The sequence below is a fragment of the Poeciliopsis prolifica genome, unplaced genomic scaffold, assembly GCF_027474105.1.
Source record: "Poeciliopsis prolifica strain line A6 unplaced genomic scaffold, Auburn_PproV2 SCAFFOLD016, whole genome shotgun sequence".
NCBI classification, from domain to species: Eukaryota; Metazoa; Chordata; class Actinopteri; order Cyprinodontiformes; family Poeciliidae; genus Poeciliopsis; species Poeciliopsis prolifica.
In genome coordinates, this window is record NW_026562391.1 from 3,559,060 (window position 1) to 3,582,485 (window position 23,426).

Consider the following 23,426-nt stretch of genomic DNA (forward strand, 5'->3'; position numbering starts at 1 on the left):
TTAATCAGTAAACCTGATGATACCAAGCTGTTCAATCAAGGATTGTGTTCCTTTCAGGGGGGAATGAGCGAAGTAGACTTGCAGTAGTAGAGAGTCAAACCCATTTTGTGCAACATGAAGTTGTACAGTTAGTCTGTCGAGTCAGAGATGAACACAACCCGTTTCTTAAACCGGGTTGAGGTTGGTCGGCCGACCCGTTCCGAGCTCACCTGGCTTTCATGCCGGGTTTCACTTCCACCGTTTTGTCGGAGCTTGCTACCACTCGCACAAACACTTCCCCGGCCTCCGGATGGTTCTGCCTCTTCAAGTATTTATTCACACGGTCCTCTATGTACATTCCCAGTCGGGTGGACTGTAACCCTGCAGCGAAGCAGCACATTCAAGCAACATTTTAAAATCAACTCTGGCACTTATTCAGATTGCAAAGAAGGAAGAAATTTTATCTAGACTTCAAAAATTCAGTCGCCTTTAAAAGTAGCACAGATACATGAAGATGTGGTCTTTAGTATTAGTGCAATAATCTTAATGAAAGTGCAGAAGAAAAAACAAAACATTACGGCTATGAGTAGGGTGTGCTTACTTTTAGCAGTGAACTTGTTTTCTTTCCGTGATTTTGCACTTTTCTTCAAACAGTTGTCACAGATGAATCTGAAGGGTATTAAAAGTGTCACTTTGTTTATCTGAACAGAAATAAGAGATTTAAATACAGAAAAAATACACAAGAAGAAACTTCTCACCCTGACGGCCAAATAACCTCGTAGTGTAAAACACAGATCTGGTGCATTTTGCGTCCACAGTCTTTACATTCAACAAATCTGGATGACAAAAGAAACAACAGAAATTAAACATCTTTAATCTGAAGTTTTAGATAAAGGTTCTTGTGGTGGTCCTGGAAAAATTTGGCTTCATTTCATAAAAGGTTACTAATGACTACAGAGTCCATTGAAAAGATCGAGAATCAAAAGCCCTCAGGAATCCATGGTCAATTTAAGACCACTTTTGAAAAAAAAAAATTAAGACAACTTAATATCTTTGGTTTCAGATCGATGCGAGTAAAGTCACAAATAAAATCTGATTCAAATACTTTGAAAAGTTTGCCAACATCAATGGCCCACAAACACTAAGTTTTATGAAAAGCAAAGTGTTTTTTTACAATGTTTAAAAAAACAAACAAAAAAAACAAAAAGAAAATCACCTGAATTCCTCAGCTAGAACTATATAACTGAGAACAAATAAATGTTGCGAAAGTTTTGCTAAAAAAATATGAGATCACATACAATAGGGGACACACTCGGGGAGAACTTTGACAAATTAAAGACACTTAATACATAATATAAACGACAGGAAAAAACCTAAGGTTGATGTGTGTGAAGGGAAACTTTGATTTAAATGACGTTCTCGGGAAAAGGATGTGCAGGGAAACCGACAAAAACTGAATTTCATTTTAAAGACAGCAGCTCTAGGAAAATAATGAAAAAACTTGTTTTACTTACGGTTCAGGGTCAAGAACATCATTCTTCCTGCGTTCAAACTGGTCTTTTGATATCATTCTGAAGAATTAACAAAAACGAGGCCAAAAAAAAAAGTTTATTACCATCATAACACAATGGCTCAAGTAAATATAAATTATTTCTTACATTTAAAGAAACTTTTACATGTGAAATAACTCTTCGTATTAAAAGTTGTAAATCTAATTGAATGAAAACACAACAAAAAACACAAATTCGGGCATTGGCTGCTTCGGTGCCTGAATTAATTTAGCGTTCACTCACGTCTGCGGCTGTGCGGGATCTTCTCCTAACGTCACACTGTCTCCCTGGATCTCATTGAAGCATTTTTCACAGAAATGATACCTGAAGGGGAATAAAACACATCCATGCTCTCAATGCAACTCCAACCTAAAAAAGGTCGTCGTGCGGTACGCACATCTTTGGAACCCAGACAATTTGATGTTCTGCTACTTGTTTGTGGCTCCCCAAGTGAGCTGTGCACCAAATGCAGCGTGTTTTTATGTTTTCTGAAAGACAGCGGGGAATCCTGCAGCTCCCATTGAGAGTGTAAATGAGCTGTGCTGCCAGAGTCTGATGCAGTCTCTCTAATGCTGCTGCTCGCTCTAAGTGAATTGTGCAAGTGAGAAGAAGGGGAAAAAAAAAAAAAAAAAAAAACGGTTGTAGTTGCGCTAATCATGCAGCAGGGGGAGGAAGAAATCCAAAATGTGCGCGATGATGTGCCACATTTCAGCTGCTAGGCAGCAGGTAATGATGGGTGAAGATGTTTGCAGCTTTAAACTAAGATTATTTTCTGATTGTTGCAAAAGAAACAGCTCATCTGACATCTCAGTCCAACAGAACCTGGTTGCAAAGCATGGATAAGCCTGTTTAAACGCCGAAATTTAATATGAAGTAAACCTGCAGATACAAGTTAGAATTTTTCATGGTGTTTGGATTTGAGACACAGTAAAACATTCTAGGGGAAAAAGAAACACGGAGCAGACGTACCTGTTTTGGTAGCTGTAGTAGGTGCCTCCGGTAGGTATGGTGCAGAGCTGCTTGCCATAGCAACAGAGAGTTTGAGGGGAGAACTCATACTGCGGAAACAAAAAGCGGCTCATAAATTTATCAGCAAGCGTTTTCAATCGGAAGCATTAAAAACGATTGTTCAACTTTGGGACTTTTTGCATGCAATTCTTTATATGCTGGAGGAACAGCGCAAAGAATTGCACAGAAAAACTGTTTGTATCAAACCCCAGTCATGCTAATTCTCAAACAAAGCACCGAGAAATCAGAGCAGTACAAATGCAATCCAGTATGTACATTTCATACTGGAACAAGGCATTTTTAAGCCAATCACAAATCTGTATTTTTCCAAATTCTCTCATGTTTTGTTGTTTCACCATTTATGCCACACATCCATTTTCACAACAGTTTTGATGTAAGAACTGTTTTAAAACAGTGTTTTGTTTTTCCCCACACTGAAATCTATAAATCGACAAATTTATCAACAAGTCGTATCAAAACAAAGCAAAAACAAACAAACTAGCAGTTTGTGGAGCACTTCCACAAACTTGTATAATAAAAAGGTATAATTCTCTTTACATCAAAATCTCAAAGTGCTAAAAATAGAAACTCATTTAAAATATCAATCAACTCAAATATTTATTAATACAAAATATCATTTTTTATTAATAAAACAAGTTCTATATCTTAAGTCTGCATTGAGTGCTAACTATATTTAAATATTATTATTGCTGGGATGTCAGGTAGTTCTTTTTATAGTAAGAGGAAGAAGATTTTCATGTAAAATTAACTGTATTAAGTGCGGATGAGATAAAAAAAAAAAAAAAAAAAAATTTTTTTACAAAATTAATCTAACCCCTGGATGAATGTCCATCTTACCTTCCTCCCGCAGCAGTATCCCAGACCCTGCATGACGGGGTCAATCTCGGACTCGAATACCTCCGCCAGCTTAGAGCAGTACTTGTAGACGCGGGACGTCTTGCGGTTGTAAAGCCAGGCATTGTTGAACATCAGCCACACGTCGTCCACATACTGCCAGGGCTCTTGGTACTGTCCCGTGTCTAGCTTGCGCTTTATCGTGGACAGATCTATGGGGTTCTTAACAATATCGAAGTAGTCCTAGAGTCACATGGGAAGGAAAATAATACAAAAGTCAAAGTGGCACCGTGTGTCCACTAATAGCACCGGACATGGAGGGAGTTTCTGTGAGTCGTACCGGGATCCCGAGGAGCATGGGGTCTACCGGCTGTCTGAACGGCAATGACTCTGGGTCTTGCCTGTACAGAGACTCCAGAGTCGGCATCAGAGCCTGCCGCAACTCCTCAGGCTTGAATACTGAAATGAGCAACACGATAAGTTAGGCTTTGGAAATACAAACATTTTCTGTCCTGACCGACAGTATAGAAACTCAGAATAGGGTAAGCGTCAAAAAAGAAGCCAAGCAGAGTCATTTTCACGGGTGGAGCATTACAGCTTTGGCTACAATGCTGCACCTGATAAATTTAAAAAAGAAAACTATCAGAATTTGCTTTGGATGGATTTTAATAGCAAGAAGAAAAAGAAAAAAACATGTTGACAGGAGACATGAAATATGTTTTGGGAATCTTCTTCTTATCTAGACATGGAAAATACTTGAATCCAATTCCAAACTTTAAGACTTTTCCACAATGTAGAATCTCTGCATACTCAAGTAATTTTCAAGCGAGGGCTTATTTTGAAATGGATGTAGTAAAAATAGGCAGGTGGAACATCAGTATAAAGATGGAGAACAAATAATTAAAGGCCCAGTTGGGAGTGAAAGTCCTTGAAAATTTTCCTACATACATCAGCCTCGGATGCACGAGACTCACTTTTCCGCCGTGACTGGGAAGGAGACGAGGAGGTCGTGCCGTTAGTTCCGTTCTCCTCCTCCTCTTTGGGTTCTGTCTTCATTTCTGGCTTTTTCTCCTCCACCTCCATTGGCTCTGGCTTTTCCTCAGGCTCCTCCTTCTTCACTGAAGCTGAGGCCGAGTCGTTCTCAGCCTGCAGTCGAGAGAACAATCGGTAAACCTGTTGCAATAAGTTACAAATCAATTACATGCATGACAGCACAATCGTTTCCAGTTGCATAATTGCTTGTTTCTTGTGTCTGTTCTTTTACCAAAGACTGAATGACATTAAAAAAAAAAAAAAAAAAAAAAAAAACTTTAGTCTGATCTCAACTCAACCTTTTTATGAAAGGAGAAAGATTTCATTATTTACGTTTGTTGTTAATTTGTGGTTCCGGCTGTTTTGTTTGTAACTTTTGAATATTTAAAATATATTCCAGTTCCAGAGTTAGATTTCTGTGAAAAATAAAAGTTGATTGATCTTTTATAGGGCGTGCTTGCTTTATTATGCCATCACTATCCTATCACTTTTAAGCCAATACTTTAAAAAAAGTATTAGACACGCTACTCAAACTCACCTCTGTCTTGGGTTCAATTTTCCCACCAGCAGCTTCAAACTCCTGTTGGTCTGTTTGCGTTTCTGCTTTGAGATCCTGGGCGGGCAGGTCGGCTCCGACGTGCTGCGAGTGCAGGTCAGCGCTGGCGGCGGAGGCAGGCGTGGGCACTCTGTTATCCAAACTGGCCCCCGGCTGAGAGAGCTGAGACGAGAAAAGACGAAGGAGATGATGAAGGAAGGGGAAATATGAAGCTTTTCAAAGCAGTGTCAGGCCCATCGATATATGTTACTGGATAGGACTGTGCCTATTAGCCGCGGTAGCTAGCGACCAACACCTGCAGGCGGCATCACTATGCATTGAGTCACAACATGGTGACAACACCTTGTCGTTCCGATGTGGGATGAGCGTTAATCTGGTGACGAACAACTACGATAAAAGTAGGAAATGTTCAGTCCGTCACAGTTTTAGCTTTCCAGTTTATTTATGTTTATTTGGGGATTTTTAATAAGTGGCCGAAACAAACCGAACTCTGCAGCACTGGTACATGTTGAGGTTGTCAAAGTCAAGCCAGCATAATTGACTTATTTTCTATTTTCTTGATTTTTGTTTTTTTAAGTATATGTTTTTTATTGGCCTGATGAGTGAGATACCCTTGGACAGGGTTTGTCCAAGCTTCTCCAACACAAATTTAAGATTTTTGAGAACTTTTAAGACAACTGTGAGTGGAATTTAAACCCGTTAAGAGACAGAAATGTACAAAGAAAAATCACAATTAAATTGCACAGGTTTGCAAGAGACGCAAGCCAAAGGCTAAGATGAACACCGGTCAGCCAGCTGGCGATACATTTGCACTTACCTGTGACAGACATAAAAAAGCCGGTTAGGCTTACCCTAACTAGCTAGCTAACAAGACTAAAGCTAGCTATGTTTGCACCAACTTTGAAGCTAGCTAGATAGGGCAGCTTCGAGTTAGCGGTAGTCGGCTCAAGTCACAAAACGGAATGAAAATGTCTCCAAATGCCTCAAAGTTTTGCGTAGCAGTAAATTCCTGCGAGTAAAAAGGAAATGATCAAGTATATGAGTTTTAATAGTCCTGCCACAACAACATTTAGGACCTGCTCACTTATTTTTTCCAATAAATTTAAGACATTTTAAGGACTTACTTTTAGATCCATAAATTTACAATTTTGTAAGGCTGTGTGGACACCATGCTTCAACCTTGCTTTTTAGTTGTGGTTCAGACAGTTAATAGCAAAAGAATGTGCCCCTTTTTCAGATTATTTGCATGATTATGTCGTTTTCCCGACCAGCGATATTCTCAACTCAATGCATAGCAATGATGTGATGTCCAATCCAGTAATCTATCTCAATGATCAACCCCCCAGCCCACTCGCTTTTCTTGCATGCAGGGTTGCAGCTAATGACACAAACAAGGCTCTTGTGTCCAAACATTGCTCCCTTAAAACAAAATGTGTGAAATTCCCTTTGCGATGGTGAGGATGCAGTTATCAGAAAGGTGGACATGAATGGGAAGGGTGGGTGGGTAGATGGCATTCAGAGGGATGGAAGGCGAGGGTCAAAAATTTGACGGCACATGCGGAGGGACTCTGTCTCACCGGCGTGGTAGGGGGCTGAGGCGGGGGCTGCGTTTGTCCCGCTGCAGGGAGCTCCGCCTGGGGTTGTGGCTGTGAGGGGCAGGGCGGTACGGCCCCCTGTGCTGGGGCCGGGACGGGGCCGGGGAGGGTGGGAGTGGAGCTGCGGCTGGAGGACTGGGGGTGCGGCAGGTTAGTGGCCGCCCCAGCCGCGGAGGCCGAGGAAGCGGCGGGCGGAGGTGTGGAGTGCAAGGGGGTTTGGGAGGAGGCTAGCTGAGGGCCCAGTGGGGGCCCCAGTGCGTTCATGGGGAGGTTAGCGTTCGGTTGCTGCTGCTGCTGGAGAAAAAGGACACACAGAGCAAGACGGACAAAAACACAAGATAAGCAGACAAACGCACAACATGTCAAATGGACAACACCGCGAACAACACAGGGTTTAGAGAGCGCACTCTGATGGTGTGATCATTTGAAAACATAAATTACTTTTATTTTGGTTTAGGGAATAATCTGAAATTAATGTGACGTTATGACGCCTTTAGAAAAGGTTAAAATGTCAAATTAGTCATGATATCAGTTCACTACAACGCCACATCCTGCTTCTCACCTGAGTGACGGGAGCCTGCGCAGGAGGCTGGCCCATGCCCGGACCCACGGTAACGTTCATGGCACTGGACACAGAAACGGCACCGGATCCGGGTGTGAAATGGGTCTGAGGCAGGAACTGTCCCTGACTGGGCGTCTGGCCCACCATGTTGCTGTGTCCAGGCATAATGCCCTGTGCCTGGGGCATCCTGGAGGGAGACATCCCCACCTGCGGGGCCAGAGCACAAGATTACAGGAACATTACAAGAGAGACATCACGAGTTTCACCAGGACTAATTTAAAACCATAAACACCCATTTATAAGCTTTGACATGCCAAATATATTTTTAGACTTGGGATGGAATGCTTATCCAAATTTGGTGTCACAAGCCTTTGTAAAAACCATCAATATATTCAACAAATTTTGCAGTTTTTTTTTTAAGAACAGTAATTTTTTTCTAATTCATTAGACAATTAAAAAAAACTTGCAAGTAAAGTGATTTACGGACAAAATATCTAAAGACTTAAACGTCCAAAATAAAATTCAACTGCATTGAAAATATTTATCTTCAAGAAATAAGCAACCAAGGGTAGGCCTGTCAAGATAACACATTTTGCTGGATGCTAAATTGTACCAGAAGTTAATGCGATACACGGTAACATTGTTGTCTTGAGACTATTTTTAAGTAAAATTACGGTGATGGAAAAATAATAATTCAGGAGCACATTCTAAAAGATCAGTAAACTTTAAATTCTAATGAACGTTTAACACTGGGAGATATTTTAAATATCCAAAATAAATAAACAAATACAATTAACTTTGAGGCATTTGTAAGCAAAACTGTCCTTCAAAATAAGGGCCAGTTGAGACCAAAACAACAAACTTAAGACTTTTATCATCTAGTTTTGGTAGAAAGAGAGAGAAAAAGAAATAAAAAACAACAAATCATGACGATGGAAATTATCGAGTTTTAATTTATCATGTTACTTAATTTATCAAATTACTGAATTTTTTTTTCTCGTTTTTATTGTACATAAAAACTAAATGCTCCAAGACAGTCTCCCTGCGTGGTTCTTACCGCTGGGACAGAGCTGATGTTCATTTGCTGCGGGTGGGTCATAGGAGAAGCTGCTCGGGGTCCCATCGACGTCTGGGCGTTGGATAGAGTCATGTGGTTGAACTGGTTCATACCTGTGACAAACAAGCGGGCAAAATCTTCGGCAACAATCAAACGCGTGAAGAGGAATACAAACACAGTGCAGCCAAACAGAAAACGAGACAATTTTAAGGCTTTTAAGACAACATTTTCCATTTTACTGCGCCGCATTATGTAATAAAATTGAGTTTTAAAATGCAATAAAACATCACTAAATCTGAATAATGGATGCAAAAGGTAATAAAAACATTTTGAATTGTTTTACTTTAAATGGCATGTAGATTAATACTGAGGGTTTTGCTAACGAGTTTGAAAAGGCAACTAAATGACCAAAAGTTCTTGATTTGTTGGCCAAAGTTTCAATCTAAATGCAGGGAATCTATACTATGATTGTTATTAGAAGCATAATGATTAGAATGAACACACAGCGGTCTGTGACCATTTAATACTTTATCGCTTCTAAAAATAGAGCTACTTCCCCAATTTGTAACAAGCGGTGCAAAATGCTAATAAAAGTTATTACTTACGCTGCAGACAGTATTACAAGATGCATTTATTACATTTTGAATCAATTATTACACGATGCGGTTTTAGTGATGTTTTATGACAAGTTGAAGACTGGTTTTATTACATTATTACATAGTGTGAGAGTAAATGCATCTTTAACATTGAATTGGTACCTTGAGGAACCTGAATGCGGTTCATGATCTGATTTGGCATGTTCGGGAGAGAAACGGGTCCATCTGTGCAACAAACAGAAAATGTATTCATCAAATGAACAAATATATTGTTTAAATTCACACATTAAAAATAAGAAAGGTATTCCTCTCAATTTTCAGACGAGGAAGGATTATGTACGACAGTAACCAGCCTCCTGCAGCTGACATGTTGTGGCACCAGTACTCACTCTGCAGCCTGGGCCCCAATGCATTGGGCTGGGGAAGGCCAGGTTGTTGCGTCCCCTGGCCAGCTATGGGCGCCTGGCTGATGATCTGCTTCTGGAGCCTTGAACGTCTCTTCTCTTCCAGTTCTTTCTGGATTTTGTAAATTTTCTCAGCCAGGAAGTGATAATACTCGTCCTGAAAGCAAAACAAAGTAAGACGTCGCTACGGCGCTGGAGTTTTAAGATCTCACACCGCACACATTAACTGATGCTGCTAAAATAACTGAAGTCAGCCACCGGTTTGGCCATCTTACCCGGCTGTTCGCCGACTCGTACATGTCCCCCTCAACTTTTCTGGCATAGGCCACCAGATTCTCCATTCGCCTGTCCTTCAAAGCAGCCGGGTCCGGGGTGGGGAATATGGCTTGTACCCTGCAGAGTAAGAAGCACAATGTTAAAGCGATGGATGACCTCCGGCTCTCCTCTCTGAAGACGAGGCCCGACACTTACAGCTTGTGTACGAGGTGATTGCGCAGATCCTGAGTGACGTGCTCATGCCAGGCCTTCCTGGCGCCTGCGGAAGAGACGGGCGCTGCTGTGGGCAGGCTGCCCATCTGGCCTACAGCGGAGCCGTCTGACAGCAGCTGACTGGAGGTGGAGGAAGAGAATAACAATAAAAAAAAAAAAAAACACCGATTAGACTCTACAAATATGACTTCTTTTAATAGATTGGGTAACACAACAGCACATATCTGCGAAGAGTAACTGGAATGCGTTTTATGGTTTTCTCAAAGGAGATAGAGACTGACTTGTTAGTGTTGAGCGTGTTGGAAAGGGAGTCTGTGTGCAGGTTTGTCTGTTCTGAAGTCGCCACGCCCATCGTTCCACCTCCAAGAGTCATCTGGTTACCTGCTCACACCGAAAAAATAACAATAATACGACAACTGCCTCAAATATTAACAGTTCAAACATATTTTTGCACATTTTATTTAATATTTTATTTTGAACGGCCTGCATTTTTAACACTTTAATAAATAAATACATTTGTATAGAAGAAACACTTAATTTTTAAATATTACTGGAACTACAGTCAATCGTCTATTGTTATATTTTATCCAAAGGGACGTAAAGAAAAGATTGTACGAAACGTTTGCTGAAGTGGTTTTATTTTTATTAAAATGACCCCAGACTTTCCAGGAACACTCAGAGATGCAGCAGCTGGATATCAAGTCAAAGGAAGCACAAAAGGTTTGTATCTTTTAAGAAGATAAAAAGTATTTTCTATGAAAACGGTCCAACTTTCAATTCCAACTTCAACAGAGGAAGAAGACGTCAGCAGGTAACTGGAAGGTTAAACTAAAATAATGCTGCGTTATTGCATTTTAGGTAATATTTCCGAAGAAGCTCAATTATGTGTTTATTGGCAATTTTGATGTCCTTCAGTAAAAAAGCGATTTGGGTAATTAATGAAAACATCTGCAGAATGTGCCAAATTTTTATCTGATTAATCATCTGAGCCTGAGGTTTTCTCTTTTTCTTCCGTTTTTTAATTTTTATTTAAAATATGCCAGGCTGTCATTACCGATGGTGTTGATGGGTCTCATCTGCTGAGGAAGCTGCTGTTGTTGCTGGGCCTGCGAGTTCTGAGCTCCGGCCGCTTGTCCTGGAGCCTGCTGAGCTGCAGCTTGTCCAGCAGCCTGGCTGCTGTAGGGCAGACCGAGCGCTGCGTAGGCTCTCTGCATGGAGCTGGGGTCAATGGGGGCTGAGGTATTGATAGTGGGAGCACTGGGCTGACCCATTCCAACTGTAGACATGGGATTCTGAAGGCCTGTGTTTGGGGAACTCAGCAGAGCTGCGGAGAGGGATAAAGAAGTTAGTCCAAATGTTCCGAACAGGCGCTTTGGGGGACAGGAGATGAGGATCACTTATCGAGTTTAAACGGACGAAAAGCTCCTCGACTAGAAAAGAGGAAGTAAGCAGAAAACACAAAGGACCTCTCTGTATGCAAGAAGCACAAAATCATACATCATGTTCTCCACCAAGCAAGCCAAGGAGAGACAGATAAACACTGGAAAGATGCTGACTAAAGAGTGGAAAGAAAACGAGCAAAGTTTAAGCGACTGCTCTAATTAGTCAGGGGCAGGGAAAATGATCATGGGTCGTAAAATATTACAGCAATATTTACAAGAGAGACCTAAAAATCAAAACAGAACGGGAAGCAGCTCCAGGGAGAAACTGTGGAGCTGTAAACAACTCAGGAGTTAAATTCCCAGTCTAGATCTACCCAACTGGCTCTTTCTGACTGTAACGTCCACAGCTTTTTGTGTTTGGTGCCTGTTGGTCACAATAAAAAAAAAAAAATAAAAAATAAAAAATTGAAAGAAAACACCATGACAACAGTCTGAGGGCAGTTTGACTCACGCTGCTGGGTTCGCTTGTCGCTCGCATTCTTCAGCGGGAGGCAGACCGGACAGTCGTGTCGTGTGCAGTTTTTCCAATGGGAGATGATCTGTCTGGACGACGCACAGTGAGCCACTGCACACAAATAAGAGGTGCAACATTAGACATGAAACGATTGATCAGACTACTATAATGATTGTCAACTTATTTAGTAATCGATTGATCACCAACTGGAGCATATGGTCTCAAAAACGGACATTTGCTGAAAGGACACCGCACATTCAAAACTGTCAAAAAAAAAACATTTTTCATTTTGGACAAAGAAAACTTTTGTCGGAAACTGTACTCGACCAAAAACACCTAAAATGTCAACTTTTTGCACCAATTATTGAACCTTTTAGAAGCATTTCTTTTTTCACCGCAGATGCTTCCTTTCCTATAAAGGAAAGGAGGCATGAGTAAGTAGCACCATATTCACTAAAGCAATACCGTTTATTGAACTTTAGCCCAACTGTTCATTTTCTTATTTAAATAGAGGAGTTGAACTATTTGCTTATTTTTGTGTAATACTGGATTAAAAAACAAAAAAACATCCTGGCATAGATGAAAAATCTGCAGAATATTCCAGGTTTTGCATCCGATTAATCGTCAGAATGATCGACAGAATAATCGTTAGTTGCAGCCCTTTGGAGCACATCTTTACCATTCGGCAAATACACAAAAAATAGATCCGTAAAGACAAATGTAACCCCCGGAAGGCAATTTGTTTGGCCCATTAGTGGAGCAGGAGTTTGAATTAGCTAATCAACCGCCGCTCATATTCAGGCGAACACTTGTTCATAATTGCAAAATAAACGTCAAGCCTGAAAGCATAAAACTGCGATGGACTGAATGTTCTGTTTTGGGTTTTTATGTTCTGTTCTGCGTTTGGGAAACGTTTGCGTGTTTTTCGGTGTTGCATCCTGATACACTTGAGCGTAATTGTCAACCAGTGGAGCTCTTGTTTCTCCACACGGGTGTGCGTGTGGAGAAAAGCAGACACGCGGAGGGATAAAAAAAAAAAGAAGACTACGAGTGATTGAGTCGTTTTCATTTTACTGTGGCGCTCCGCAGCCGATGGAATTTCCCAAAGTTCAATACACGAGAAAAACCCAGACTAACTTTTTTTGGTCTTCCACTGAACTTCGCACGATTCCTAACAAATAGAACAAAGTATTTCTTAAGTTATGTAACAAAATGTGGCAATTACGTAAAATTAAGTTAAGAGAAATTTGAACAATCCTCTCGAATCTTGGCGGAAAACAAACCTTTAAGAGATTAATATCCAGGTTGAAAACATATCTCACGTATCAAAGCATCTGCAGTTTTTTCAGCTTTAATTGACATAAAATTTTATAGAAATCAGACAAGACATGAGAACGCTACAAACATTTTTGTGACAGATTCCTGCTCAGTATGAATTTACGGACATAACTTGGTGCATAATAACGGCGCCTCCAGGTACGTGTCACGAGCTACTGTGGTTATTAGGCGCCATCCTACCGAGTAAATAAACTATATTTCCAATAAGTGTACCAGACTTTTCTTTGTGGCTTTTATAAACTCTTCAGGGTTTATAGACCTTTAAAACAGTAAAATTCAAGGACTTTTCAAGCATCTTCAAGATCAGTTTTTCCCACATCAAGCTTTGGAAATAAAAACAATACAATTGAACTAAAGACCAAGGTTCTAATTTACTATTTTAATAATATTATTTATCACTATTATTATTAATATCTCGCGATAGTATTGTACGGCAGGGACAATGTAAAGTAAAATACAGCACAGTGTGATGTTTTGAAATGTCTCTTTTACACACCCTAGCCATCTGACTGATCAGAAAAAAAAGTTTTTTGGTTTTAAGCAAATAGAAATAATTTTGATAATTCTGACCAACCCAAAACAAAACAAGTTTAATCTGGTTTAACTTCAGAAAATGTTACAATTCAAATATCTGGCTTCAACTTTAGACTTCTCATGAAAACAAAGCTGCATGTTCAAAAACATCAACCAGAAATCAGACCTTGAAAACACCTATTACAAATTCGAGAATTTTCCAGGATTTCAAGCGACCCGTACAAACCCCGACTCTCCACTTTGTGACATCAAACCCAGGCTAACAAAACGGTGCGTTCAAGAAACATCTGGTCGGTATTGATTTCACTTTGCCGCGTCCTGTCACCGCTGCAACCTACCTTGGCAGGACTTGCCGGCCTGGCAGTGGGTCATGTGGTTCAGGACGTTCTTCATGGTGCGGCAGTGGGGCAGGGCGCACTGTCTCACCTCGCCGTTGGCCTGCTCTCTTCTCTGGCACTTGTGTGCGTGAAGCAGCAGGACCAGCTGCTGCTGGATCAGCTTGCGCTTCTCGGGGTCAGCTGTTGGCCCCGCCGAAGGCACCGCCACGCCTCCGCTGTTGGCCAGCGGGAGCATCCCTGCCTGCTGCTGTGGAGGCTGCTGAGGGCACAGGAGAGTAAAACTAATGTCAACAATTTTGCGAATTACGGTAAAAATCCACATCTTTACATGTTTTACGATGGTGCCGTTACCTGGACTCGGGTCGGTTACAGATAATCAGAGAGGATGACATTTTACCAACGAGACCACATTATTTATCCACCGTATTATTCCAGACATGATTGTTTAGCAGGTGGTTATCAATCATCACCTTTTAACACCTTTCATGATGTCATATAATTTTACAAGCACCAGGAACTATTTCTGCTTTTCAGTTTAAAAACAAAAGGCTAAATTGCTTTGGTCATTTATTTTTTAGCATGATTGTGAAATCTTTGTTTTGTATTCGGAATGGTCAAAATGAATATCTATGCATTCATCAGTATACACAATGATGAAGTATAACATCAGGGTTTATAGTCGGTAGAAGTCTGAAAAGTGTGGTGTGTGTTTATATTTGGCCTCTTTGGAACCACGTTTCTGTTTCATTTCCAGTTTCTTCAGTTTTCTGGCAACTGAACATTCTGCTCATTTTATTTGAATTTCAAATTGGAAGAAGGGCGACTTAACTCCATTTATTTTAGTTTTATGACAGATTATCAATTACATTTGGCTCTAAACTTTGACAGGGCCATTCCAACACGTGAATACACTCTAATGTAAACCACTCCATTATAGCTCACGCTGCTTTTTGTTGTTTTTGTTGTTTTTTTAAAGGTAGGCTAGACTTTTTTTTTCCCCTTAGGAGAACTTCCATAAAAGTTAGATAAACTCAAATTCTTTACCACAATTTTAATAATCACTTTTACAGGCTTACTTTTTTTTTATTTAATCACTCTAAAATATAAATAACATAAATGCTGTGTTTAAAAGCAAAAAAATGTGAGTCTATTTAAAAAAAAAAAAAAAAGGACCAACCATATTTGGCCCGCTAGTGACAGCGGCCCCTTTGAGCTCATTGGGGAATGGTGGCAGGCTGCTGGCAAGGGCAGCTTTGTTCTGGAGCTGCTGCTGAGGATTTAGCTGCTGGCCCGGTCCAGCAGCACCCTGACCATAAGGCTGAGCCCTAAACGGACTTCCATTGCTACCCAGGCCCATCTAAAGACGACACGCAAGACACAGAAGACGATATTATTTAACACCGTTTACCTTCTGATATAAGCTACTTTTTTTTTTTAAACGGTTCACTTCTTTCTGAGCAACAAATATTCACATTTATCAGTTTAAACACACACATTCACTCTGGCTCGGGTCCTTGGGGTAATAACCGTTTTCCGCTGCCCCACCAACCACCATTTGTCATTACAAGTTGTCACACACGCCAGAACGAGCGCTAGCGTAGCCGTGCCAAAGTAATTGTCCTCGTTTAGGCCAAAATTAGTCCAGAGATGCTCGGGCGCCGCGACAGCTCAGCGTGACTGAAGCTGTTGGCATGACTGGAATTGACTTTTCACAATTGAATCGCCACGCGTTGCTCTTCCTCCTCCCCCCTCCTTCTTCCTCTGTGCGTCAGGAAGTTAACAGACGGGTTTGGAGCGATTCCATCAGATGAAAACCGCAAAAACATTAGCAGCGTGGCTGGAGTTTTTAAGATCTATTAGAAAATGCTTAGTTGAGTCGGTTGTTGAACATCTTCCTGTAGTTCATGTTCTCCTTTTAGGCTTTTCCAAATGAAACTTATGGACTTTTTTTTTTTGTTTGAGATTTCTACACTGGAATTTTTCAACAATTTTATTTATGTAATCATCTACATTTGCATCCCAAACTTAAATTCTATTCAATGTAATTGAAAAAATGTAACTCATAATAGACTGATATAAATGCATAATCTAAGATTTATGTCACCAAGAAAAATGTATTTTTTAAAAAACTAATAGGTAGAGACAAGTTTTTTATAAACTGACAGACTCAGCCCACAGGCGCCATGTGCGTGGTTAACAACAAACACACCACTGTTTGCCAACTTAAACAGTGTCGTTACATTTGGCACCAAAAAAATAATAAAAGAAAATTTAAAAGCCAGTACTGGCAGGTCCAATTTTTTTTTAAAGACCAGTGATTAGGGGTGCTGTGGTGACACAGGGGTTAAGCACAACCCACATAAAGAAGCCTCAGTCCTCGATGCGGCTGTCGCAGGTTCGATTCCCGGCTGCTTGTCTTCCCTCTCGCTCTTTTCTCACTTTCCTGCCTTAGCACTTTCAAATAAAGGCCACTAAAGTAAAAAAAAAAAAATAAAAAATGCTACCTGCACATTTTGGCAAGTAAAACGTCAGACTTTAAGACATTTTTAACACCACTTTGAATCAAATTTAAACCAGAAAAAAACTGGAGACATAAAAGGTAGAAATAACCCGAGGGGTGTGGAAGAAGGTGTACTGCAGTCAAGAATAGCACACTGCTCTCTACAGCCTTAACCTCCATAATGACAAACTTAAGTGCTGAAAACCAACATCATCCTGCCAACTGGTGATAAATTTGTGCTTGTGCGACGTCGCTGCCTCTCCGTTCACTGACGGGAAACTTTGTGACGCGACACTTTGAAAAATGTTCAGCTTTTATTGGCGCTACTCCGTCCCATGTCTGGACTTTCAACTATCTCTGTCGTTCGTCACTCCCCGTGTGTCGATACAATCGCCCATCATGGGGTGAGACGCAAAAGAGCTAGCTCGCTAGAAAGGGTTCATTAGCACCTCGTTAATGGTAGCCTCAATCACCTGGAGCCAGAGAGTAGCTGAGATGTTGGAGCTGAACTGAGAATTTTGCCTGACAGAAAAATCCAGTGAGAAAAATAAACAAAACCATATGATATTAAATAATCCTTTCATCACAAAAATTAAGGCCAACTGAAACTTTTTTTTAATTGAATTTAAGACATTTTAAAGGCCTTAATATTAGACACACAAATTTAAGACTTTTCAAGGATGCATGGATACTCTAGGACAGATGCTTTCTGTTCTTAAAAAATGTCCTTGTAAAAACAATAAAATTGAGAAAATACCAAAATTTAAAGAAAAGAAAAAAAATCTGAATTTGGAAAAAAAAAAAAAGAAAAAGAAAAACCCTGAAGAATAATTTTTCAGACTGCCTTGTTTCACACTCCGATTAACTTGCTGCTGCTGTTCTCATCCATGAAGCTGGAGACCAGAGCAGAGTCTGCCATGCCAGACCGTATCTCCTCAGGCTGTTGACACCGCTCCAACAGACCAGATAAAAAACACCCAGCTGAGACGACCAGACACTGGCAGCCTTTCAACACAGCTGAGCGGGAGGACACACGCGCACAACAACGCTCCCCTCCCCTCCGTCACTCTTCCCATTCAGGCCCTTCCCGCCCCCTTCAGACACACTCCACATGTTGGCAGCCTGCACACAAGCCAACCATCACCTCAGCACTCTGCCGCCAGACCGGGTTTTCAGGAGGAGCTGGCCAACGTCTTTTCATGAAAGTCATTTGTAGTCGTTAGCGATTCATTTTACTAGATCCGTCTCTCCCCACATCAGCGATGCGGCAAAGCAGCCGGCCGGTAAACAAGAGAGCGCTGGTGGGCATAACGGCATTACTTTCTCCTTTAGGAATATGTTAAAGAAGAGAGAAAAAAAAGGAGCATGTGCTGGCAAGGAACGCCCAAAAGAGTTTTACAACATGCTGTTCAGGCTCAATAAAGACCTGTGATGTTTGCGTTTTGTTTTTTTTAAGCTGCGGGGAGACCATCTTGTAAAACCGCCTTATGTTACTGTGCTTTATCCTGCTCCTAAACTTTAAGGTGTGTGATCGCATTAGAGAAAGACGTGGAGAAGTTTACATACACTCATCATAATGGGCGTCAATTTGATTCTGATTAGATGGATTTGAACAATTTTGAGGCCAGAACTGTCATTTGAAAACAAAATGTGATGCAACACGGCAAATACAGAGGGGATTTTCTCTAATCCAAACTTCTTCTGGTCCATTCCAGATCAGGCCCGGTATGAAATCATGACTGTATGAGAACCTTAGGTGAAAATACTGCGGTGTGAATGGATAGGCGACTTGCCTCTCGAATGTCTTAAAACAGCCACAGCTGTTCTAAAAGAACAATGAGGACAGACGTGTGAATTTAACTGGAATTACGAATTAGCCTATCAACATGATCTCTCTAGTCACGGTCAACTTTGATTGGTTTTGGAAGCTGTGTTTAGATCACAGGTGTGTGACGTTGAAGGTTCGTGAGTTCATACTTAACATTTTTGGCACTTAACACAATTAAGCTAAACTGATGAAGTTAAGCTCCAATAGATGAACTACGTTTACACTAATTCAATAGTTAAGACAAACCAGGTTACGTTGCCCAACGGCAGTCTGTCTATTGGCGTAATGTATGATGTTTGTGAGTTTTTATTATGTTTTAGAGTCTGACGTAAAGACGATTACATATTTAAATTGGATGAACACAAATTGGAAGAAACGACAGAGATCACGGGTGTGAATGCTTGTATGCAAAATACGTGTTTTGTTGAAGGAGTAATGATGTAAGGCTACTCGATACTTTTGCCTTCACTTTAAATTAATCAAGTACACAACTCCTAAACACTCAAGTCAATTATTTCACAGGAACAAGGTGACATTTGTTTCATGAATGCCAAACACTAACGGCAGCTAGTTCATTTCAAGACAACAAACGTCACCAAACAGCAATGCGGTCTGTGAGCACGTTTTGCACGGTGGTGCTACGTTCTTCCTCCATGTTGCGGTTTGTCTTCTTCTGGTAGTAGCTGGTTCTTGCCTACTTCGGAGCTCTGACGTTTGATCGATCTGTCGATCCAAAGGCACTTTGGATGTCTGCTTGGCGTCGTCGTCTAATTGGACTGCCCGACTGACCCATGAAAGAAGATCCTGCTCCAAATTCAACACCTTCCAGCTCAACTGAAATTCGTAGCTAACCGCATGGAGATGTCTGAGCAACTGCTCATCCAAAAGTACAGCCGAGGTTAACAAAGCAAACACTCAAGACTCTCCCCATGGAATAATTACCACATAAATGATCAGGTCATTGCTGGAAAAAGTTGTTGAAGTCTAACAGCTCCTCTATGCATTCCTCTGGTAATACAAATGATAATGCAATCAAGTTTAGTTTAAAAAAATGTTTAACAGCAAAAATGAATCCAATATATTCTTCCATAAAGGATATTAATACAGCTAAGTGTTACCTTATTTGATGTTTCGTTATAAAGCAGAGCAGCAGTTTAGAATTATGTGACTTTCTGAAGAGATGCCAATCTCTCAAATACTGATTGTTTTTGCCATAATGTAATTATATTTTTATTACTTTTCTTGGTTAAAAAAAAAAAAAAAAAACACACACCATGATTTCAAAGGCTCAATCTCCAACATAAAGTCATGGAATATGTCTCATCATGAGTTTATGAAACTTCCAGTAGCAATTAAGATGATTTTAACTAATCATGACATTATCCAGCATAAAATCATTACCACGTGTCATTAAAGGTTTTTACCAAGTCGTGGTAAACCGAGTTCAATTTTAAAACTTTCCACCCACAACTATTCAATAATAACAAATTAAAATAACCTATGAATGACTAACAACTCTATTCAAATAAACCACAGAAGGAGACATATTGCATGTTTGCCCAAATATCCAGCTGCAACATAAATGTGCAAACTTAGATTTTTTTTGGGGGGGCGGGGGGTGGGACCGTCGGTAGCGCCACTCACCTTGCTCTTATTGCCCGGCTGCTGGGCGGCATGCGCTCCCATCGGCTGTCCTCCCTGGGTAAGAGTCTCTACCAACGCGCTCCCAGATGCTCCCGGTCCCGCAGTGCTTCCCGGTATCGTCTGTCCTTGATACTGCATCCCCGCCACGCCGGCGCCCCGTCCCCTTCCAGCGCTGGGTACAAGGCCGCCGTTCATCACCTGCCCGGGCTGAGGTTGCCCTCCTTGACCCAGCAGTCCTGCGTGACCCGGGCTGTTGTTGATCATAGCTTGGCTGAACCCTGTTGCGCTCAGACCCATAGCTGCAGCGTTGTTGTTGCTGTTCTGTCCTACTACTCCAGTCGGCGTTCCCGGTTTCTGGCCCTGAGGCGAGGAGTGGCTGTTGGGAGAACCCTGGCCGAGGGGGCTCTTGCCCATGGGGGTACCAAGCTGCGGGGCCATACCGCCAGACTGGGGGCTTGCAGAGTTGCCAATTCGGAGAAGCTCCGAGAGCTGCTTATGTTTGGAGGCTGCGTCCGAGACGACGGGCGCGCCTCCGCCGAGAGCTCCTGGGGTGCTGCCAGGTCCGCTGCCGCCAGGTGTCGCGCCGCCATTTGAAGGCAGCCCGCTTAACTGGCTCAACTCTCCTCCGTTTGGGATGAGCTCATCTGGAAGGTCGTTTTCCAAATCATCCCAGGGCAAAGACCCCAAATCTACAAGGATGTAAAAGGAAAGAAAAACAGAAAAGTAAGGCATGAACAGTTTCTCTGCGTCTACCGGAACAATAAGGTTGAAGTGGATGGGTAGAGCTAAAACTGAGAAAATACTGAAAAAAAAATCCTGAAAGTGTCTGGAAAAAGCTTGACAATGGAACAAAGTTTCACCTTCCAAGTCTATGTATTATAATGACCAAAAAGCATTTAAACTGGAGATTTTTTTTTTTGACAAACTGTTGGAAATTGTTGCTTCAACGCAAACATTTAATATACACACAAAAAACAGACCATTAAAGTGAGCATAATGTTGTTACCCTGGAGAGGCATCTTAGCCAGTGATCAGACAGAACAGCTTTTCAAATAAAAATCAGTTTACTGATGTTTTGCCCAAATAGTGAAAGGCTATAAGTTCTAAATTAAGCTAGATCAGGTAAGAGACGACGCGTCTCCCTTTACTGCATGTGAAGCAGAATTGACGCTACAATGTTGTCTCAGTTCAGCTGACAGGTTTTTAAAACTAGATAAGTACAATAACTCCAGGTGTACCGATTGTAGTTTCCTGGTTGATCGCTGTTTAATGATTTTGGAAAATACCAATTTTTTTGTCTGAAATGTCTCTGAATACTTTCTTGCTAAATAAAGCAAGAAATCCGCTGAGTTGGAGTGACTACTAAGAGCAGACATGACCTGATGGGCTGGTGGATTAGTCAAACCTCTCAAGAGAGAATAGAAGAGGACAGTGATTGATTTTTAAACCTTTGCTGAGGTGGATAAGATCAGTGCATAAGATTGGCTTCATATGCAAGTATTGGCCAATAGCAGAGCTCCCAAAATTGAAGAAATCGGCACAGATAAACTAGATAAATTAGATTTTGACATCGTTATGAAATCCAGAGATGTGAAATTGTGTTTCAAATGCTGAGTGAAGTAGTAAACAAAACAGCTGATCAAACTCAAATTCCTAAAGCAGAGCTTTTCTTTCATTTTCCACCTTCCCGTTTTCTGCCCTCACGTCTCCCAGATGTAAACTCATCCTGAGTTTTAAGCTCATCCTGTGCAAATTAATTGAACCAATTTCAATGTTGGCTCAAAATGATCCCAAAAACAATATAATGTATACAGCGCTAAGATCCTCCTCCTGGCTCTGATTGGTTGTTTCTGACCGGGAGCTGAGTATTTTTGCAGACAGCAGTTGAACTTCGAGAGGGTGCTTGAGATTGATTTTTTTTATAGATTATCTGTCTTATATTGTCATGACAGTTTAAACAAATACGTCATTTGTTTTATTTTTATAGAAGTTACATACTCCAGCTTTAATTGACAGCATTTTATCAGAATAGCGATTAAACTGAATTGACTAACCGAGTCCACTTCCGTGCAATTAGACTGCATTGGTATGAATCAGATTCAATTGATTCAATTGATTACATATTTTAAATACTTGGATATGATTGAGATTTGTTTATCTATTAAAAGTTTTTTAAGTGAACTCAGTTGTGAATTGGGGCTAGCCAAACTGAATGGGACTTTTTCTTTTAAGGACTCTAAAGTTGTTTCCATCATGTCACCAAGATGAGTCAACAAGCAGCGACTAGAGGACAAACAGGACAGATAGCAAGAACAACAAATCACAGCCATCACACCAACAAAAACAAGTCTTTATAAAGTACAGATTATTCCATCCCCATGTGGCATCTCTCTATTACACCAAGGCCTTACTGGCCCATGTTCGACTCTGAAAACCTCTGATCCTGTAGTTAGACGCACGACCCCAGAAAGGTTTCTCTGTCGCGCCCTGAACTGGATCGTTTCAAATGGGTACTACTTGTACTCCTCAAAAGCCCTCAGAGCGATAAAAACGGCAAATGTGATCAAGATGTCAGAACGGGTAATGATAGTAGCTCTAGATTAGATACGAAGTGGCATTCTTCCCAAATTGAAAAACAAAGAACCCAGCCTTTTAACGTTATAACAACAAATTGTAGTCCTCTAAAAGATTACTCCAGCTTTTAAAAACCTTCACTCAATTGCATAGCATTTTAAATAATAGAAAAGTAGAACAAAAGCACAGAAGTTGCACTGACGAATGCTAAACTATTCAGTGCAAACAAACCTAAAAAAAAAGTGAAACATTTTTCATTTTTAGTGGATTTTTTGTTTTGTCCGTGTCCCAAATCAAACTACTAGTTTGGAATAAAGTGTAGGTTTGCTGAAGTAATCAACTTATTTTTTTTTTTTGTCAAACTGTGCTTTTTATGGCCAAACAAAGCTCAATTATAAAGTTGATTTGATCTGAGAATTTGGTTCTCAGTGGGGAACCAGACTAGAAATATTCAGAATTACTACATTTCTTTTAGATTTTTTGTGCCAGTGGTTCAGGAGAATTATGTAAACAAGATTACAAAGGTCTGTTTGGTAAATGTCTGAATGACGCGAGTATTTCAAGCAGGCTGAACAGGAGTTACATTTTCTTGTTTTGGTTTCATTTTGATTTCACATCTACAATTCATACCTTGGGAACTTTTCCACGTCACAGCTACAAAGAATATGGTATCTTATGAAGGTTTCTAAGACGGACCAACACAAGTAGCAAGTTATCAATGGCGAAGGCTTCATTCGTTACCAAATAAATGTTGAATACCCCTAGTAAAACAAGAGAAACCAGAAGGACGTCTAAATGTTTCAGTTTCTTTTTAATTCACAACTTTGCATTGCTTTGTGTTTGTCTATCACATAAAATCTCAAAATACAAAGTCTGTTGCTGTAAAGTAAAATAGTTTCTCTCTCCCACAGACCAGCTGTCTACTGTCTGTTTCTTATTAACTTTGGCCAAAGTCGAATAAGGTGACCATTTTTACAAACTAAAGATTTACAAAAAGTTCTATTAGTCCATTGTTTCCCACAACAAAACGACACCAATGGAACAAGTCTTTTTCCTGCAAATGATGTGCATGATTTATTTATTGACATATT

The 23,426-nt window shown here is 40.7% G+C and overlaps 1 protein-coding gene across 5 annotated transcripts in view; it reads right to left on the minus strand.

Annotated features, from left to right (window-relative positions):
* The window catches only part of crebbpa (CREB binding protein a), a 36,086-nt gene that overhangs the window by 7,957 nt on the left and 4,703 nt on the right, over nt 1-23,426 (minus strand). Inside the window, exons 2-24 of one of the 5 annotated variants that reach the window (XM_055040908.1) lie at nt 19,762-20,450; nt 14,967-15,146; nt 13,790-14,048; nt 11,577-11,690; nt 10,738-11,007; nt 9,965-10,064; nt 9,666-9,803; nt 9,470-9,587; nt 9,180-9,351; nt 8,953-9,015; nt 8,195-8,307; nt 7,138-7,344; nt 6,558-6,866; nt 4,963-5,142; nt 4,367-4,538; nt 3,733-3,851; nt 3,396-3,635; nt 2,499-2,587; nt 1,773-1,853; nt 1,494-1,550; nt 738-815; nt 581-648; nt 210-360 (exon numbers count right to left, since the gene is read on the minus strand). In XM_055040908.1, the coding sequence (XP_054896883.1) occupies nt 210-360; nt 581-648; nt 738-815; nt 1,494-1,550; nt 1,773-1,853; nt 2,499-2,587; nt 3,396-3,635; nt 3,733-3,851; nt 4,367-4,538; nt 4,963-5,142; nt 6,558-6,866; nt 7,138-7,344; nt 8,195-8,307; nt 8,953-9,015; nt 9,180-9,351; nt 9,470-9,587; nt 9,666-9,803; nt 9,965-10,064; nt 10,738-11,007; nt 11,577-11,690; nt 13,790-14,048; nt 14,967-15,146; nt 19,762-20,450 (3,967 nt within the window). Of the gene's footprint in view, nt 1-209; nt 361-580; nt 649-737; nt 816-1,493; nt 1,551-1,772; nt 1,854-2,498; nt 2,588-3,395; nt 3,636-3,732; nt 3,852-4,366; nt 4,539-4,962; nt 5,143-6,557; nt 6,870-7,137; nt 7,345-8,194; nt 8,308-8,952; nt 9,016-9,179; nt 9,352-9,469; nt 9,588-9,665; nt 9,804-9,964; nt 10,065-10,737; nt 11,008-11,576; nt 11,691-13,789; nt 14,049-14,966; nt 15,147-19,761; nt 20,451-23,426 lie in introns of all 5 variants that reach the window. The other 4 variants (XM_055040907.1, XM_055040910.1, XM_055040909.1 and 1 more) reach the window with 4 other exon arrangements.